Source organism: Poeciliopsis prolifica, unplaced genomic scaffold (genome assembly GCF_027474105.1).
Source record: "Poeciliopsis prolifica strain line A6 unplaced genomic scaffold, Auburn_PproV2 SCAFFOLD044, whole genome shotgun sequence".
NCBI lineage: Eukaryota > Metazoa > Chordata > Actinopteri > Cyprinodontiformes > Poeciliidae > Poeciliopsis > Poeciliopsis prolifica.
The window spans coordinates 4,107,501-4,127,500 of NW_026562419.1; the positions used below are offsets into that span (position 1 = coordinate 4,107,501).

Consider the following 20,000-nt stretch of genomic DNA (forward strand, 5'->3'; position numbering starts at 1 on the left):
CTGATGGTTCTAAAGGTTCTAAAGGTTCTGATGGTTCTAAAGGTTCTAAACTTTTCCTGAGGTCAGAAGATTAACGTTCATCTGATCCATTAGTAAAACTGAAAAAGGATACAACATGGAGGACATGTAAACATTAGTAACCATGGAGACGCACCGTCAGTAGCCTAGCATGTGCAGCTAGCCTAGCATGTGCAGCTAGCCTAGCATGTGCAGCTAGCCTGTTAGCATCTTCTGCAGGTTTTTATTGTTGCAGCAATAACACCTGTTGATGACGCAATGACGTAACTCACGTGGAGTGAATTCAGGTGAGCCAGGAAGGTTCGGTTCGGTTCGGTTCAGTTCAGATGCCTTCACTGACCCATTAGCTGGACTGAACCAGTTGGAGCCATGAAGGAACTGACGTCAATGTTTCACGTCATCATGGCGCCTCCACTGATTTAGTGACGTAGTGGATGTCCCTGAACGCACCATGACGTTATATCCGGGCTACGAAATGCTGTAGAACTCAACGAGCCCAGAGGCATTAATGAGTTCAACCAGAACCAGAACCAGGACCAGGACCGGAACCAGGACCCACCTTGGGCCCTTCTGCTCTACCTGAACAGTTCCGGCCCAAGAGTTCACCTGTTACCATGGAAACCGGCAGGAGAACCTTCCCGAACCGAACCGCCTCAGCTGCAGCTCCGACCTCGGCCTGTCCGAACCCAATCCGAACCCAATCAGAACCCAATCCGAACCCAAAGACTCCTGAGGACTTACTGCATGGAGCTTCCAGCAACAGGCCGGGGAGGGGGGAGTCCACTTCCCCTCGGAGTTCTGTCGGAACCGGGAGGCCCTGAACTGGACTCTGATTGGATCAGATTAGTTGTCCAGCAGCAGGCGGAGTTTACCGCCACCTGCTGGTCTGGAGGATCAGAAACTGGAGAATCAATATTTCCTGATCAATTTTAATTATTTTGTACCAAACAGATTAAATCAAATATTTCTGATTGTTATTATAAAACACTGTTTAAATTTATTCATTTATTCCAGTGTTAAAATGAAAAACGACGTTTGCTGAAGATTTAAACACCTGGATCAGAACATTTGGAGGAATTTGGTGGAAACAACCAGAGGATGTTAGCATTTGATGTTAGCCTAAATGCTAACGCAGTCTGAACTGGCCTAGTCAAAGTCCTGTCACCAAACCTGGTGCTGAACGAATCAGTGACGCATTCAATGAAGACATGAGGACAGGTGTGTTTTCAGGTGAGCTTTAATTGGTGCACAGCGTTTCCATGGTAACATGCAGTAAACGCGGCGATGCTCAGAGGAAGGAGACAAGGAGACAGGAAACAAGGAGACAGGAAACCAGGAGACAGGAAACAAGGAGACAGGAAACAAGGAGACAGGAGACAAGGAGACAGGAAACAAGGAGACAGGAAACGAGGAGACCAGGACAGGAAACAAGGAGACAAGAAACAAGGAGACAGGAAACAAGGAAATAGGAAACCAGGAGTCATCTGCAGAGGCATAGCAAGAACCTGGAGGATGAAGGTCACTGAAGGTCAGAGGTCAGTGACAGTGGGCCTAATGTGACCCCTGATGGCGCCTTCATCTGGTGGCTAAAATAAAATAACTGGGAGGAAACCAGCAGGACTCCTCACTTTGCTGCTGCCGCCTCCTCAGGAGGAGCAGCCAGGCCCCACGGCATGCTGGGTAAATACCCGGCCAGCCACTCCCCCCAGCTGCTCCTCACCTCCTCCTCTGCTCCTCGGCCCGCCTCCCATCCTCACCACCCAGTCCAGCTCCTCCCGCCCTCCGCCCGCCTCCTCCCGCTCCTCCCTCAGAATCACGCTGTAGCGTTTCCTGGAGACGCCTGCTCCTCCTTCTGCTCCTGCTGCTCCTCCTCCTGCTGCCTCCTCCCTCCTGCTCCCTCTCTTCCTGCCTCCGTCCTCTGCAGAGACCCGGCACTCCTCCAGCACCTCCCTCCACCCTCCAGCTCCTCCTCCCTGCTGACCAGGCGGTACATGCTCCTCCTGTACACTCCTCTGTCCTCCCTCCCCGTCTCGTCTCCTGATGGCTTCAGAGTAACCGTCTGTCCTCCTTCTCCCTCCTCCCTGCAGGCTGCGCCTCCTCCCTCTCTGTGGACAAACAGCAGAGAGCGGTACAGCGCCACCACTCCTCCATCTGCCTCCTCCTCCTTCCTCAGCAGAGCTGCCCCTCCCTGACCTTTGCCCTCCTTGCTAGCGTTAGCCTCAGCGGCTTGTACAGCTTCTGGTAGCAGAAGAAGAACCTCAGCAGAGTCAGCAGGACCAACGGCGCCGCCGCCGCGCAGAGCAGCAGACAACCTGCAGACAGCCAGACACACAACACCGCCGCCCTGCTGGCAGGAACCACGCTGACATGCTGCCCCCTGCTGGCAGGAACTCCTGAAACTACTTCAGTATTTAGGGGAACTTCAGTATTTAGGGGAACTTCAGTATTTAGGGGAACTTCAGTATTTAGGGGAACTTCAGTAGTTAGGGGAACTTCAGTCTTTAGGGGAACTTCAGGAGTTAGGGGAACTTCAGGAGTCGGGTGTGAGGTCGGGTTGAACCAGCCCACTGATGAACTTCCTGTTGGCGTCTCTGAACTGGCGTGATGGGGGCGTTGCTGCGGACTGGTGAAGGTCTGGTACCAGGACGTGTGACTCTGTGGCGGGCTGAGGCCGGCTCTGCAGACGCAGTCATGAGGTCAGGGGTCGTGGGTTGAGGACGAGAGGTTGCAGCCGGAGGTTCTGGAGCAGCCGGAGTCGTCGGGTCGGCAGGAAGTGATGTCACAGGCTGGTAGAAGTCTCCAGGCGGTTCTGGTTCTGGTTCTGTGACTGGAGGGCAGAGATCGGACTCTTCCAGAGTCACCACAGGTTTCCCCCGGTGGCGCCGCGGAGAGTCGCAGACCTGGGAGTAGAGTTAGCAGTTTAGCTTCCAGATGAGCAGCAGCAGCGTCTGAGTGACGCAGGTCTACGTTCAGGGAACATTTCCTCCTCACTTTCACGGTTTTTATGAAAACGTTTTGAAGCAACGGTTGATGGAAACGGCAACATCTGATTTGAAGAGGAGATGCTAAATAACGCTGCCCCCTGCTGGTGGGTCAGGGTTAGCCCTTCAGGCCAGTACAGTGAACTGGTGAAGGCTTCCTGACCAGGACTCCCTGCTGTGTCTCACTGGGTCCTGGATGAGTAAAGGCTGTGTTTACAAACCGTCTCCATGCCAACATGAACCGTCCTGGCTCCGCCTCCTCGCCACCAACATGGCGGCTTTCCTCCAGGAAAGGTTTCATCCAATCAGAGGGCAGCAGAAGCAGTTATTACAGTCACTGAGAGTCGGCTCACCACGTTGTCCACGCCGTAGCTGATGAGGGCGCCGTCTCTGACGTAGACGTTGAGCCCGAAGTCGTCTAGGTATCTGCGCAGGTAATCGAGGGAACAGGAGCAGGCCCAGGGGTTGAGGGACAGGTAGAGGTACGGCACGTCCTCCTTCTGGCTGAACCAGCCGTCAGGCATCACCTGGATCTGACAACCAGGAGCAGACGTCAGCTGATTGTCGGTTAGCACAATCTGTTAGCATTGTGTGTTAGCATGGTGTGTTACCCCAATATGTTAGCATTCTGTGTTAGCATGCTGTGTTAGCATGCTGTGTTAGCACAATCTGTTAGCATGGTGTGTTAGCATTCTGTGTTAACAAGAAGTGCTTGCATATTCTGTTAGCATGCTGTTAGCATTGTGTGTTAACATAATCTGTTATCATAGTATGTTAGCATGATCTTTTAGCATGCAATGTTAGCATAGTACGTTAGCATGATCTTTTAGCATGCAATGTTATTATAGTATGTTAGCATGATCTTTTAGCATGCAATGTTAGCATTGTGTGTTAGCATGATCTGTTAGCATGCTGTGTTAGCGTGGTATGTTTGCATGCTCTGTTAACATGGTATGTTAGCATGTTGTGTTAGCATTGTGTTAGCATGATCTGTTAACATGCTGTGTTAGCATGGCTGGGATTCAGCTGCTCACCTGGTTGTCCTCCAGGTAGAGGGTTTCTATGGCTGACAGTGGGTGGAGCATGAGAGGAGGAAGGATGGAGATGCGATTGGCCGACAGGTCCAGGATCTGCAGAGCGGACACACTTTTCAGTTTTCATCGTTCTGATGAGGTTCAACTCGATCCCTAGCTCTAATTATCCTCTCTCTCCCTCCGACGGCATCGCCATGGCGTCAGGCTGACCTCCAACCTGCTGAGGCCGGAGAAGCTGCGGTCGGTCAGAGACGCCAAGGAGTTGTTCTGCAGGTAGAGTTCAGTCAGAGCAGGACAGGCGGCGAAGGCGCCGTCAGGGAGGAGCGTCAGGCGGTTGGAGCCCAGCCGGAGGACGGCGAGGCCGACCAGAACCGGAGCGGAGCCCGGGGCCACGGCCGGAACCTGGAGGGCCACAGAGAGACACGGCTTAACACACCACATTCACCTGGAGGGACACGCAGAAACATTAACACGCTCAGCTCCATTAACCAGCGCCAGACACCTGGTTGGCTGTGAGGTCCAGCTCATGCAGGTCCGGAAACACCTGGAAGGAGGTCCAGGACAGGCTGGAGAACAGGTTGGATGGAAACAACAAGACCTGGAGGAGAAACAGAAACGTTCAAGGTCCAGACACAAACAACACAAAGAAATGTCTGGAGACGTCAGAACCGGGTCGTGGTACCTGCGTCTGCAGGTCCAGTCCCGCTGGGACCCGGCTGAACCCGGCGCCGCTGCAGTTCTGCCTCGGCCGGTGGTCCTTGTCCCTGTCGGCGTGGCAGCCAGGCACCGAGGCGGCCACGGCTCCGTGCAGCAGGAGGAAGAGGAGAGGAGCATGCTGACCGAGCCTCAGAGGTTCTGAGGAGAAGCGAAGGAGCCGCCGGAGCAGAACCTGCAGCCGTCCGGGTGGTGAGAGGCGGTTTGACGGGCAGCAGCTGCTGCAGCAGGAAGGAGATAAAGTCTCCTGCTGAGTTCCTCCACGTCGCTGCGGTTGCTGCGCCGCATTATCTGGACTAACAAACTTCCTGCTGTTCTGATGAGCCGAGGCTCAGCGGCAGACAGGAAGTGCTGATCGGGTTCTGACCCGTTTACAGAGGAAGCAGCAGCTGCTGCAGATTCCTGGTTCTGACCCGCCGTCTGATCAGGGTGCAGAGAAACTGGATGTGATGATGAAATATTTCAATAAAACCAGTAAAGCAAACTGGTGGAGCAGAAAACCCAGCTGAACTCTCTGCTTTTGTCGAGCCATCTTTGCCTCCAAGTCCTGAGAAAGAAACGCTTTGGGTGCAACGTCTGAGAAAAGACGAAGACAGGCCTGAACCACCGGAGACGAGCTCCTGACTGAGACCTTTATGACCTTCAGGTGATCCAACGGTCTGCAACCAGAACTCCGCCTCCCTGATGCTGGTCCACTGTCTCCTGGAGGACGAAAGTGTCTACTACACCAACCTACACCTGAAAAACCTGACCTGCAGGGGGCGCATGGACCAGGAGACCCACATGGTGACGTTCAGCTTCAACAGTACCAACAGCTGTGGGTCAGAGGTCATGGTCAGTCAGTCCGGGTCAGTCTCTAGTTTGAGATCTTTCTTTATAGTTGGCCTGGTTCTGATGGATCCCAATGTTTCCTCCTGCAGAACAACAACCAGATGATCTACCAGAACATCATCAGCAGCCATGACGGCTCCTCCAACGTCATCACACACACACACACACACACACACACACACACACACACACACACACACACATACGCACACACACACACACACACACACATACGCACGCACACACACACACACACACACACACACACACACACACACACACATACGCACACACACACACACACACACACACACACACACACACACACACACACACACCCCTACAAGCTGTAGGGGTGTGTGTGAGTGTAATTGGCCTGATTGACCACTAGAGGGCGCGGCTGAGAGGAAGTCAGAATATGAATATTATCATAACCCAGATATGAAAAACATCCTCAGGCTGAACGACGGGCTCTGATTGGTCGACGCCGCTCGGCTTCGTTTAACTTCATCAGCCTCGTTGACACACTCAGATAATTCCCAGTAAGCCAATCAAAGCTGCCCCCCACTCTTCCCCCCCTTATGTGTGTGTTATTAGAGTCCAGCGCTGACTCAGCAGGATTTCTCTAATCCAACCATCCTCACTATTTACTCCTCCTCCTCTTCCTCCTCTTCCTCCTCTCTTGCTTTCTGAGATTCTCTTCTTCTGGGTTGTTTTAACTCCATCATCATCATCTTCATCCTGATCTTCATCATCATCATCATCATCCACCTGCTGAATGTCTCTTAACATTCAGTTCATTTAAACACAGGAAGGTTCTGACCCAGAACTAAACCTGCAGACCTGAACCTGGATCCTGTTTAGCCTGCCCAGTGTCCCGGTCCAGTCCTGGTCTGTCCCAGTCCAGGTGGTCCGGTCTCCAGCCGGTCCCGGTCGGGTCCAGGTGGTCCGGTCTCCAGCCGGTCCCGGTCCGGTCCAGGTGGTCCGGTCTCAGACGTATCATCCCTGCTCTAATCCGTTTATCCCTGTCAGGGTGACAGAGGAGACTCCCTGCTGCTCCTCTCCTTCCTTCGTGTTTCTCCCGTTTTCTCCTCGTCTCTCCTCTCTGGGTCCTCCAGGTGTTTATGAGGCTCTCTGTGGGGGGTCGCCCCGCTCTTTCCATGGTGATGTGTCTGGAGGGCAGTCGGGGGATCTAGGCCGCATAACCCGGGATTATCAGCTGACAGGTAAGGAGGTGAAGGGCAGAGAAACGATACGGACACATTCATGTTTGTTCACCGTGCTGTCGGCCCGGTCAGTCTGAAGGAACCGGTCCGATTGTTCTGAAGGAACCGGTCCGATTGTTCTGAAGGAACCGGTCCGGTTAGTCTGATCTGAAAGGAACCGGTCCAGATGTTCTGCTGCATCTGGAAACCAGCAGATCCAGTCAGAAAGCTGTGAAGTTCACCAGGTTTGAGTCAGACTGGACCTCAGAGCTTCCTGTATTCAGGTTTACTGATCAATCTATCATTTAATCTGTTTATGGGTTTTTAACTGAAACTTGGACTCTGAGGACATGAACCAGTTCATCACCAGTTCATCACCAGTTTAACCTCAGAGGAACCAGAGATCATACATCAGTCACTAACCGCCATGAAGGAAACCATCTTTAAATTGATTTAAAACGTGTTTCAGGTCCAGATGTTCCTGGTTCTTCGTGGCCCTCAGTGGTTCCACATTAACTCCATCATCAACCAGCAGGTTTCCCATCATGCTCCTCTTCAGTCTGTCCGTCAGTCAGTCTGTCAGTCAGTCTGTCCGTCAGTCTGTCTGTCAGTCTGTCCATCAGTCTGCCAGTCAGTCTGTCCGTCAGTCTGTCTGTCAGTCTGTCCATCAGTCTGCCAGTCAGTCTGTCTGTCAGTCTGTCTGTACTCTGCAGTCATAAACCTGAGGGAACATTAAAGTGCTGTGCCAATATTACATGTAGCAGAAGCTAATGCTAAGGGCCATATCATTGTTGCCTTAGCCAGAAGCTAACGCTACAGCAGTACATTGTAATTAGCAGAGGCTAATGCTAACGTGCTAACCCATCGGGGGTTACTGTTAGCCGTTTCTAAACTGAATTAGTTTCACATCTTATTCAGAAAAACTAATTTAGGGGAAGTTAAAGTTTTCAAAGTTAGCTAACAGCTAAAGCTCTACAGCTAAAATTAGCTCTGCTGCTAGCGCGTTATCAGATTATCAGAGTGTGTCCACCTTAGACTAGGCCGTTCCAGCCTGAGTCTGCTCCGGTCTGAAGCATCCATAATATCTCAGCCTGCTGTCCTGCTGCAAGGTCAACCTCCGGCAGTCAACTCTGACCAGCTTCTTCAACCCCCACAGCATCATGCTGCCACCACCAGGCCTCACTGGTGTGTTAGGGTGAACCAAGAAAAGTGTTGGCAGTGTTTGGCTCCAGGTGGGTTCTGCTGAACAGAACCTCTCATCCCGTCCAGGTGGTCCGTCCTCTCTCTGTGTCCAGATGATCACCGATCCAGAACCAGAACCTCCTCCCTGACCTGCTGCTGGGTTCCTGGAGAACCAGCTGCTGAAACCAGAACCAGCTGCTTCTGGAACCGAGGCAGTCCTGACGTTTGACCTCTGACCCCTAAGGGTTCTTCAGAGGTGAAGGACAATCAGAAGGTTTCTGGATGTCTGTAACTTATCAAATGTTCGTGTTTGAACCCTGGAGTGAATCGTCTGCCTGCCTCACCGGTCCGGCTCTGCAGGGCTCTGATGACGAGCCGATAATGGAGTCTGGTGAAGCAGAGACTCTGAAAGCTGCAGGTCTCAGAGGAATCCTGCTTCAATCACTGTTTTCATCGCTGATGAAGGGAACCAGAAACATTCAGTCTTTGCTCATGTTGTCATCAGGGATGATTAATTTTGATTTGAGTTTTAATAATGCATGTAGATCAGTGATGATCAGGATCAGCTCCTGTTCAAATTCACCAGAAAAACCAACACATTCTCTAAAAGACACAGAAACCTGAATGCTAAAGTAGATTCTAACCCAGAGCAACGTTCCTCCCTCAGCAGACCAACTGTACCGCCATGGCGAAGGTAGCACCGCTAATCCCTGGCCTTGCATCTGGGTCAAACCCTCCCAGGATCGTGCTGCAAGACATGGAGGAGGGGGCGGAGCCAGGTGACATCACAGACGGGCTCAGGTGAGTCGCTGCTGAAGCTCCTGACAAACAGAAAGTGGACACTTCAGGCCAGGCTGGCCCTCCAGGCCTGCAGGGGGCAGTAGCAGGGTTGGACCCTGATGTGTAACTTTGTTTTCCAGAAGATCCCAAAGAGCCGGAGCAGGAGCTCTGTTCAACGCCAACAACAGCAACAACAACGAGGAGGAGGACGAGTAAGAAATGTACACTTAGGTACAATCATCAAGAAGATACCAAGTCACTAATGATAATGTTTCCATCTGCTGCTCAGGGAGGAGAAGAAGAGGAAAAAGAAAGAGAAGAAGGAGAAAAAGGAGAAAAGAGAGTAAGTCTGACTGCTTCTCAACTGGACGGTGATGATTGTGTGGATTTCATCAAAGTTCAATCGTCTGTCTTCTGGGTTTCAGAAAGGAAAAGCAGGAGAAGAAGGAAAGGAAGGAGCAGAAACAGAAGGAGAAGGAAGAGAAGGAGAAGGAGAAACAGAAAGAGAAGGAGAAGCTGGAGAAGGAGAAGAAGGCCAAGGAGGAGGCGTAGGTTCACTGGAGCCCTGAAACCTTAAAGTGATGCATCATGACTGACACCCTGTCATGGTTTCTGTCTGCAGGGCGAAAGAGATCACAGTGATCGATCCAGCTGGGAACACGTACTACCACTGGCTCTTAGTCATCACCATCCCAGTCATGTACAACTGGACCCTGATCATAGCCAGGTACCCGACTCACAGAGAACTGCCCAGGAGAAACCAGGTACAACAACCTGATGGGACCTGATGGGACCTGGTGGTACCTGATGGGACCTGATGGTACCTGGTGGTACCTGGTGGTACCTGATGGTACCTGATGGGACTTGATGGTACCTGATGGTACCTGATGGTACCTGATGGTACCTGGTGGTACCTGTCACCATCAGGTACCATCAGGTTCTGAAGAGTCCAACTGAACACAAGGTATCATCCAGTCCAGTTTGTCTGAGACCGGACCATCCAGTCCAGTCATTTCCGTCTATCTGATTGGATACTGGGGTCTGTCAGCAGACATTACCCTTAAAGAACCAGTACAATCCTGCTGAGCTTGCTTTGGGCTGCAGAAAGACGAGCTGTTCCTCATTGTCAGTCTGAGATCTGGGACAAAGCATTAGATCAGCCCAGGCCTTTGATTGCCTTTAGTTCAGGCCAATCAGTGGGAACCAGGTAAACTCCACCACAGGGATTCTACATTCACGCTCTACCTTTCACTGCCATTCTTAGTGTCAGCTTTGTAGGAGATGTTCACAGCTGGAGCGAATCAAAGTCTACTTGTCATACTGAAGAAGTCGTACACCGTGTCTGTTTCCAGGGCTTGTTTTGAGGAGCTTCAGACTGACTACCTGATCATGTGGTTCATTGTGGACTTTATCTGTGACGTCATTTACATCATGGACATGGTTTTCAGAACCAGGACAGGTCTGAATGCACGCTGACTCACATGATCAAGCATTTGTTTTCACACCTGTGTACTAATGAAGCATACATGTGACCCTAGGTTACCTGGAGCAGGGTTTACTGGTGAAAGACGAGCAGAAACTACGTGAACGTTACATGAAAACTTTCCAGTTCAAACTGGATTTGGTCTCCATGATTCCCACTGACATCCTGTACCTCATTCTTGGTACCACCTACCCTGAGATCCGCCTCAACAAGCTTCTCCGATTCAATAGGTAACTGAGACTCTTACTGGTTCATCAACACTTGAGTTTCTAGACCCACGCAGTGGGAAATGGATCCAAGCAGACAAAATACTGACCACCATATTCATGGAAACAGTCTTAACACTGACTGTCACATTTATGATCTTAGAAAGTTCAAGCTTCAGTTGGTGTCTCCATGTTTTCATGCATTTTCCATTATTCAGTCTCAAGATCGTTTCAGGTACATTGTTGTTATAATATTGCTGAGAAAATGTAATCCATACACCTTCAGCTCCACAGTTGGGACCACAGTGTGCTGGGGTTGAGTTCAGTCCATAATTTAGTGAGCCCAGTTTTACTCCAGCGGCAGGAGCTTCTAACTTCTGGCTCTCTGAACCGGGTTCACGTCCTGTGCCTCCGTTTCAGGATGATGGAGTTCTTCCAGCGCACTGAGACCAGAACCAATTACCCCAATGCTCTACGTATCTCCAACCTGGTCATGTACATTCTCATCATCATCCACTGGAACGCCTGTCTCTACTACTCCTTCTCCAAAGCCATTGGTAGGTCATGTTGCACATGTTGGCTCCTCTGAAATGTCTTTGTAATTTATTCTAACTCTACTTACCGATTTTTCCCTCCAGGTTTTGGTTCTGACAGGTTCGTGTATCCCGACCCGACAGATCCTGAGTTTGGCCGTCTGGTGAGAAAGTACGCCTACAGTATGTACTGGTCCACGCTAACGCTAACCACGATTGGAGAAACGCCGCCCCCTGTGGAGAACTCGGAGTACTTCTTTGTTGTGACGGACTTCCTGGTGGGTCATTCCTTACAGAACCGCAGGTTCTATTTGCCTTTATTCTTAGTTCTGTAATATTTAGAACTTGGACAAGAATTAGTATGTGTTACTGGGTCTTACTTAACATGACAGATGTGAAAATGCATCATCCCTGATAAACGCAGGATGAAGCTTTGCTGAAGCTTGTGGTTCCGGAAATCCTGAACTCTTATCAAAGCAATGTGAAGTCCAACAACCTACCTGTCAAAATTATATGAATGAACTGCCTGTCCTCCAGGTGGGTGTGCTGATCTTTGCTACCATTGTCGGTAACGTCGGCTCGATGATCACTAACATGAATGCTGCCAGAGCGACTTCCAGGCTCGGATCGATGCCATCAAGCAGTACATGAGTTTCCGAAAGGTGGAGTTCCCTCTTTGGGCTTCCCATTCTGTGGTCCGTTAATCTACTCAAAGTTACTGTCTGCAAAGTCACTAGAGGAACTTGAAGCAACTGGTTGGGGAAATGTTCCAACATTTGTAAAGTTAATCAACTCTTTAAACATCTATACCTGTGAATCATAACTGCATTTCTTCCTGTAAAGGTAAAGGACTTATTCTGAAAGACTTTCTTCTCCTCTGTAGGTAACTAAAGACCTGGAAAAAGCGAGTGATTAAGTGGTTGACTTCCTGTGGACCAATAAGAAGGCTGTGGATGAGAGAGAGGTTCTGAAATACCTTCCTGACAAGCTAAGGGCCGAGATCGCCATCAACGTACATCTGGACACCCTGAAGAAGGTCTGTTCTTGCTTCCAGTTCCTCCTCTGCAGACGGAAGGATACAAACCTTTGGTACATCTTCCTCTGATTGATTCTGCAGGTCCGGATCTTCGCGGACTGCGAGGCTGGCCTGTTGGTGGAGCTGGTGCTGAAGCTGCAGCCGCAGGTCTTCAGTCCAGGAGACTACATCTGCAAGAAGGGCGACATCGGCAGGGAGATGTACATCATCAAGGAAGGGAAGCTGGCTGTGGTGGCTGATGACGGCGTCACGCAGTTCGTTTCTAAGTGAAGGAAGTTACTTTGGGGAGATCAGTATCCTGGCTATCAAAGGTGAGAGGTCATGATGGACTGGAGGTCTCTCCTACAGAACCATTAGAAACACTTCCTCCTTGTGTCAAACAGGTAGTAAGCAGGGAACACAGCTAGCTAACATCAGGAGCATCGGATACTCCGACCTCTTCTGTCTTTCCAAAGACGACCTGATGGAGGCGCTGACAGAGTATCCTGATGCTAAAGCCCTGTTGGAGGAGAAGGGACGGCAGATTCTGATGAAGGATGGACTGCTGGATCTAGAGGTATGGCCAGGATGTGGCTCAGGGCAGGAAGCTACTAAAGTGTTCCTGAAAGTAAAAGGTTCTCTATTTGTCCACCAGGTGGCAGCGCAGGGCCCAGACCCCAAAGAGATCGAGGAGAAGGTGGACCGGATGACGAGCAACCTGGACACGCTGCAGACCCAGTACGCCCGGCTGCTGGCAGAACACGATGCGACTCACAGCAAACTCAAACACCGAGTCACCCGACTGGAGAAGAAGCTGGCGCCGCCACGCGAGGATGCACCTGGTGATGCTCCGCCCCTCCCACACCTGAGACCACCAAAGAAGAAGAGAAGAAATAATAACATGGTGGAGGACAGAAGAATTTGAGTTTTAGTTTGAGAATAAAAGGACTTGAAGGAGACGAGAAATTAGATAAATCCATAAACTCAACAAGTTATAAATGTGTAACTATGGATCCTTAGATTAAAGTCCTCTGAGTTAATGAGGGTAGTTAATGACCGGGTGGCTGGGATGCTGAGGAGCACTGGGAGCATGGGAAGACTTCCTGTAGGAAAGAAGACTGATGGGATCCTGAAGGACGCAGCAGTCCAGAGGAGGTTTCACCTGCATGTAGTCTTTCTTTCTCATGTCTGAGAAACATTACAACATAAACAGTTGTAATATTATGTAACATGTGAAACAATAAGTTGGCTGCTAGCTTGTGTACGTAGAGGAATCTTCCCCTGAGGCCTGAATGCCAGCCGGTCTGAACCGCCTGAGTTCTACCAACCCTAGATAACAACCAGCGTCCATTTCTCCAGGTTGCTTTAGTTTCCAGTTTATCGGCTGCAGACCAGAACCAGAGACCGGCATGTTCCTCCTGACCCAGCTGGATTCAGAACCAGGTCTTCTGGGCTTTACCCGATGCTTTTTAATGATGCAACATGTGATGGAGAAACTGCAGAAATAAATATATTTTATAAGAAAGTTAACACCCACTTGTTTCATTTCATATCCTGCTAAATACTATAGATAGAAAAGCTACAAGCATGAACGTGGAAAACAACATTTAAATAAACTATTTTATGTTTTGTAATAATGACTGAAAACCCGATAAGATTTTATTGTAAAAATATAATTTAATATGTATGATAACGTTGTGTTCCCCAGGTTTGTCTTCTGGCGCCCCCTGGCGGCCGCGGATTGAAAAACAGGTTCACTAACTTCCACCAGAGAGGAGATTCGGGTGCACTTACTTTGCCAGATGAAGTCACAGATTTATTCAGATTTATTTACCCAGCAGAGAAATACGCATGCGCAGATACGGAATGACACGTCACAGTTTGTGTCTTCACGCGCGAGTTTGGTGGCGTTATGGGAGATGTAGTTTCAGTCTAAGCCCTGGTCTATGAGGCACCAACGCTGAAAGAACTACAAGACCCAGCTTGCGCCTGCCGGTCAGTGCGCATGCGCAGCGGCGTCCAGCGGCTCTCGCGCTGCTGAGGTGAGTTTTCCTCCTTTCTGCGGCTCTTTGTGTTTGTTTCTGAGCTCCGAGGCTGAAGCCGCTGCCGCCGCTGCTCCTGCTAACTGCTCTGTGTGTGTTTGTGAGGCGGTTACCGCCGGGGTTCGGCTGGTTCCGACGGCTTTCATCCGAACCTGAGCGGCTGTTAGCTTGTCTCTGTTAGCCTGGCTGACAGGTACATGACCCAGCTGGTTTAAGCCGGTTCCGGGAGGAAATGGTCCGGTCCGGGACAGCGGTAGAACCCAGGCTGGTGGTGGGGTCCATGTGGAGCAGAACCGACCCCGGTTTCAGCGCCACACACCTGGCGCATGCGCACTGGTCCCGCTAGCTGTAACTGCAGGTTTTTTCTGTGTGTAGTCAGAGCCTGGTGGTGTTGCCATGGAGCCGGCCTGGAGACAGCAGGGCAGGGGGCGGGGCCGGGGTCAGGAGGGTCAAGGTGACAGGCCCCGCCCCCTGCAGAAGGACAGGCCGGGGGACCCAGTAGGACGGAGTGCGAAGACGAACCCTGCACCTGCCAAAGGTGATGAAGATCTGGGAGCCCTGCGTGTCAGAACCGGGTCAGAACCGATCCAGGACTTGAACTGTTCCCCTCTCTACGCAGGTGAGTCGGTCCAGTCCAAGTTCGAGGAGATCCGGAGGTCCAACCAGGCCGCAGCCCTGCGCCTGGTGGAGAGTCGGGTCAGCTCCTCTTCCTCTGATGAAGATGACGAAGACGATGGAGACAGACAGAGAGGAAGGATCCTGGAGTCCACCTTCACCTCCTACACCAGCCAGACAGGTGAGCCCAGTTCTGCTCTGAGCAGGACCGAGTTCTGGTTCTGGTTTTGACTTGTTCTCCCTCTGATCAGGCGGCGATGCGTCAGCTCTAACCAGAACCGGCCAGTACCTGAGCGACATGTTTCAGTCCGGAGCGCTCACCTGCCTGATCTGCATCGCCTCGGTCAAGAGGACGCAGCCGGTAGACACACACACACACACACACACACACACACACACACAGGCTTTACACCACCTGTCAGTCTGAACTCAGGGTTTTCTCCACCTGTCCAGGTGTGGAGCTGCTCCGGCTGCTTCTCCCTCTTCCACCTGCCCTGCATCCAGAAGTGGGCCAGAGACTCGGTCTTCCTCATCTCCTCTGTCACAGATGAAGACTTTGGTCAGAAGCAGCATCCCTGGCCCTGGTGAGACACACAGACTGCTACGTTCCGCCTGGTTTTACCGTTTCTGTCATCTGATTCAGATCATCTGTGGTGCGTTCACTGCCTGCAGGAATGTTCTAACTCTCCTCATCCTCTCTCCTCAGTCCAAAGTGCAGAACCGAATATCCTCCCAGCGCCACACCCAACAGGTAGGCCTTTACTTTGACTGGTCCAGAGACTGGCTCTGAGGTTCTGACCCACTGGGCCCTCTTGTCTCCGTGTTGCGTTCAGGTACATGTGCTACTGCGGGAAGCTGCAGGACCCTCCGGCCGACCCCTGGCTGGTTCCTCACTCCTGCGGCTCCGTCTGCCAGCAGGAACTCAGACCCAGCTGTGGACACACCTGTCTGCTGCTCTGTCACCCTGGTAACGGCACACACCTGGTTCTGTTGCTGGTTACCGACCAGAACCGGTCCTCAGTCAGTGAGCGCCATGGCAACAGCCTGAACCGCTCCGTCTCTGCGTGTCTCCAGGTCCATGTCCGCCATGTCCAAAGATGGTGTCCGTGTCCTGCTTGTGTGGCAAAGCTAAGCCCCTCCCCCGTCGCTGTAGCAACAAGGTAACTGACCATGTCAGGCTCCTGTGAGCTGTCATTACGCTACCTGCAGGACGTAGGAGCTGCGTTGGGCAAGGCGGCCATCTTGTTTCTGCCTCAAGTTTACACTGTTTTCTCTGCCTCCAGTCCTGGTCCTGCCAGCAGCAGTGTGGGAAGCTGCTGGCCTGTAAGCAGCACACCTGCACCCAGCCCTGTCACACAGGTAAACACACACCTGCACCCAGCCCTGTCACACAGGTAAACACACACCTGTACCCAGCCCTGTCACACAGGTAAACACACACCTGCACCCAGCCCTGTCACACAGGTAAACACACACCTGCACCCAGCCCTGTCACACAGGTAAACACACACCTGCACCCAGCCCTGTCACACAGGTAAACACACACCTGCACCCAGCCCTGTCACACAGGTAAACACACACCTGTACACAGCCCTGACACACAGGTAAACACACACCTGCACCCAGCCCTGTCACACAGGTAAACACACACCTGCACCAGCCCTGTCACACAGGTAAACACACACCTGCACCCAGCCCTGTCACACAGGTAAACACACACCTGCACCCAGCCCTGACACACAGGTAAAGACACACCTGCACCCAGCCCTGACACACAGGTAAAGACACACCTGTACCCAGCCCTGTCAGACAGGTAAACACACACCTGCACCCAGCCCTGTGACACAGGTAAACACACACCTGCACCCAGCCCTGTCAGACAGGTAAACACACACCTGCACCCAGCCCTGTCACACAGGTAAACACAAGGGTGAGGAATATTGCGTTCCAAACCTTTGAGGTGCGAAAAATATGGCAGCCTTGTTAAATTTTTCTGTAATTTTTCAGGGTTTAATCCTGTGAAACATTGTTATGACCTCAGACTGACCTTCTGTGTGTGTGTGTGTGTGTGTGTGTGTGTGTGTGTGTGTGTGTGTGTGTGTGTGTGTGTGTGTGTGTGTATCAGAGTGCCCCCCTGTCTCAGGGTCAGCCTCCAGAGGTGTGTGTGCGGACGGCAGACAGCAGAGAGGCCCTGTGCCAGCCCCCGCTGGACCTGCCAGCAGGTATTGGTGCAGTACCAGCTTCTGTCACCAGGGGGAGACAGAGCTCCAACAGCTCATCCTCATTGGAACAAATAGATTGATTAACGCTGCTCTGACGCCCCCTGCTGGCTGGAATCAATATATATAAGGTCTGATGGGTCCAGTTGACCCGATTCTGTCCCGATTGGACCTGGATCGGGTTTCTGATCCAGTGTTTGTGTGTCAGGTGTGTGGAGCGCGGCTGTCCTGTGGGAATCACACCTGTGAGGAGGTGTGTCACGATGGAGCCTGTCCTCCATGCCCCCGGTCCGTCAGCAGGTCCTGTCCCTGCGGGAAGACCAGTAAGAGACACACAGCGGGTTCTGCTGCGGTTCGGTTCTGGTTCTGGAGTTAAGCTCGTGTTTCTGTGTGTAGAGTCGTCTCTGCCGTGTACAGAGGAAGTGCCGCCCTGCGGCGACACGTGTGACCGCCGCCTGTCGTGTCTGAAGCACACGTGTTCGATGCGATGCCACCGAGGGAGCTGCGAGACCTGCAGACAGGTCACACACACACACACACACACACACACACACACACACACACACACACACACAACACACACACACACACACACACGGTGCAGTTGCAGTACCGCTGTTGTCCTGCAGGAGGTGGAGAAGGCGTGCCGCTGCGGGCGCCACAAGAAGCCGATGGCGTGCCATAAGGAGTACCTCTGTGACGCCAAGTGTCCTCAGACCAGGAACTGCCAGAGACACCAGTGCAGGAGGAAGGTCAGAGGTCGTCTTTAACCCCTCACCTGATGACCAGCTAGCAGGCCCCTTTAAACTCATTTCCCATAATGCTCTGTGTCTCAGTGTTGCCCTGGTAACTGCCCCCCCTGCGATCAGATCTGCGGTCGCACTCTGGGCTGCAGGAACCATAAGTGTCCCTCCGGCTGTCACCAAGGTAACGGCACCGCCCACCATTAAACATCATCCATCAATGATGCGATCGATCAGTAATCATTTGATCTGTTTCTGCTGCCAGCAATGAGCTGAAAAACTGCCAGTTAAATTTACTTTAACTTCATCTGCGGCTCAGAAACAGAAAATAATCTGACATCATCCAGAAGGGAAACTTCTGCTGTAGTTTTTCCTTCCACTCAACCTTCCAGTACTACTCTGTGCAGCCAGCAGTTCTTACCCGGAGCATTTGGACCAGACCAATCTTTGTTTCCTATCATTAATACATTTTTATTTCTATCAGAAATCTGATTTACCGGGTCCGATCCGGGTCGGTTCTGGCTGCTCCACTGAGCCTCAGGTTGACCTCTGACCCCTGACGCCTTCTGCAGCTCATTCAGCTGACATTTCCTCCGACTGATAAACATGGAGAGACACACACACACACTGATAAACACACTGACACACACACACACACACACTCTGATAAACAGTGTCAGTGTGTGTGTGTCAGTGTGTGTGTGTGTGTGTGTGTGTGTGTGTGTGTGTGTGTGTGTGTGTGTGTGTGTGTGTGTGTGTGTGTGTGTCTCCGTTGTTCCTGATAAACCATCTCAGCCTCTGATTGGCTCCCAGCTGTTCGGCCGTCTGCTGCGTGCTGATTGGCTGCTCTGACCTTTCCGTTGCTGCGTTACACCTGACCGATAAGAGCTGAGTGTGTAGCTCTTCGTGTTTGTGTGGACCTGGTTCTGGTTCTGATGCCGGATCGGTCTGGTTAGTGAGTGTGTGACCTGTGAACTCTCAGACTGCGGTGTTGACGTGAGCCGGATCAGAACCAGAACCCGTCTGTTATCTGGAGCCGGCGAACCGGGTCGATCAGCTGTTGCCTCTGAGGCATTTTAATGAGCCCTGCAGTGGTTCTGACCGGGTCCAAACAGAACCGGTCCAGAATTCATACTTGGTTCTGGTCCAAAGTCAGTTTTAGTCAAGAGTATTGTGGTTCTGGTCATGTTCAGGTGTCTGTAGAACCTGACCTGGATTCTGCTGACCTCTGAAGGCGGTCCGGTTCTGATCTGACCCGCTACCATCCCCAGGAAGCTGCTACCCGTGTCCAGAGACGGTTCCGGTCCGCTGCAGCTGCGGCTCGTCGGTTCTGGTGGTTCCGTGCGGCCGAGAGCGCAGCACCAAGCCGCCCCGCTGCAGGGAGCCCTGCAGGTAGGCGTCGTACCGGGCCGGGCCGCCGGTTGGTTCCGGAGGTCCGGCGGGGGTCGTCATCCTGTCTCTGCCCGCAGGCTGCCGCCCAGCTGCCACCACCGGGACGGGGAGCCCCACCGCTGCCACCCGGGGCCCTGCCCGCCCTGCGCGCGGCCCTGCCTGCTGCCGCTGCCCGGCTGCCGCCACGCCTGCCCCCGGCCCTGCCACGACCTGGTGCTGGTCCGGTCCCAGCAGGTAGGCCGTCGCCGTGGAGTCCGCTCCGACCGGGCCCGGACCGGGTCCCGTCGGAACCGACCGCTCCGCCTCTGTGTGTCCAGGTCCAGTTGGCCGGGCCCTGGGAGCAGCCGGCGGAACCGACCTTCACCAAGAAAGCGCTGCCCTGCCCGCCCTGCCAGGTCCCCATCCCCACGTAGGTACCGACCCGGTTCTGGTTCTGGTCAGATCACAGACTGAAACATATTTGATTTAAACAGGAAGTGACCCGACTCTGTGGTTCTGATCTATGTTGATTATCTACGTTAGTGACATTAACCTGGTTCTGGTTCTGGTTCTGGTCGGTCCAGGAGGCGGATCTATTCAGTCTGATTCTGTGCTCTTTGCTTCACATTGTTTTTCCAGAACCATCTGGTTCTGATTGAGCCCGGCCCAAAGCTGGAAGCTTCTGGTTCTGTTGGAGTCAAACTGGGCCAGAAGCCAGATGAACAGCAGTCAGGTTCTGCTGGGCCCGGTTCTGTCATGACCCATTAGCCTGCAGGTTCTGATAGCAGTCATTAGTTCACCTCCGACCCAAACAGCAGCCTGGTTCTGGTTCTGGTCCAGACACCCAGCTCTGCGACAGCCTGGTTCTGGTTCTGGTTCTGATTTGCTCGGTCGGACCCTGGGGTTGTTTGTCCTGTGAGAACAAAGTTCTGACTTCCCGCCAGGCCTGGACCTGGACCCGGTTCTGTTTGACCTCCCAGTCGGATCAGAGAGACGGTGGCGTCAGCAGCTGGAGGCGGGCCTTCAGA

At 52.3% G+C, this 20,000-nt stretch overlaps 1 protein-coding gene and 2 pseudogenes across 1 annotated transcript in view; 2 read left to right on the forward strand and 1 right to left on the reverse strand.

The window, feature by feature from the left end:
• Positions 1–1,239: 1,239 nt before the first annotated feature.
• LOC129376527 (platelet glycoprotein Ib alpha chain-like) lies at positions 1,240–6,740 on the reverse strand (annotated as a pseudogene).
• On the forward strand, positions 4,869–12,991 carry LOC129376713 (cyclic nucleotide-gated channel rod photoreceptor subunit alpha-like; annotated as a pseudogene).
• A 932-nt stretch (positions 12,992–13,923) lies between these two features.
• The window catches only part of LOC129376734 (NF-X1-type zinc finger protein NFXL1-like), an 11,526-nt gene continuing 5,449 nt past the window's right edge, over positions 13,924–20,000 (forward strand). Inside the window, 16 exon segments of the mRNA XM_055056319.1 lie at positions 13,924–14,024; positions 14,400–14,820; positions 14,891–15,000; positions 15,093–15,223; positions 15,346–15,390; positions 15,473–15,606; positions 15,714–15,799; positions 15,923–15,998; positions 16,767–16,861; positions 17,067–17,181; positions 17,255–17,379; positions 17,488–17,610; positions 17,695–17,785; positions 18,873–18,993; positions 19,071–19,227; positions 19,311–19,402. Coding sequence (XP_054912294.1) covers positions 14,421–14,820; positions 14,891–15,000; positions 15,093–15,223; positions 15,346–15,390; positions 15,473–15,606; positions 15,714–15,799; positions 15,923–15,998; positions 16,767–16,861; positions 17,067–17,181; positions 17,255–17,379; positions 17,488–17,610; positions 17,695–17,785; positions 18,873–18,993; positions 19,071–19,227; positions 19,311–19,402 — 1,901 coding nt within the window. The 5' untranslated portion in view covers positions 13,924–14,024; positions 14,400–14,420.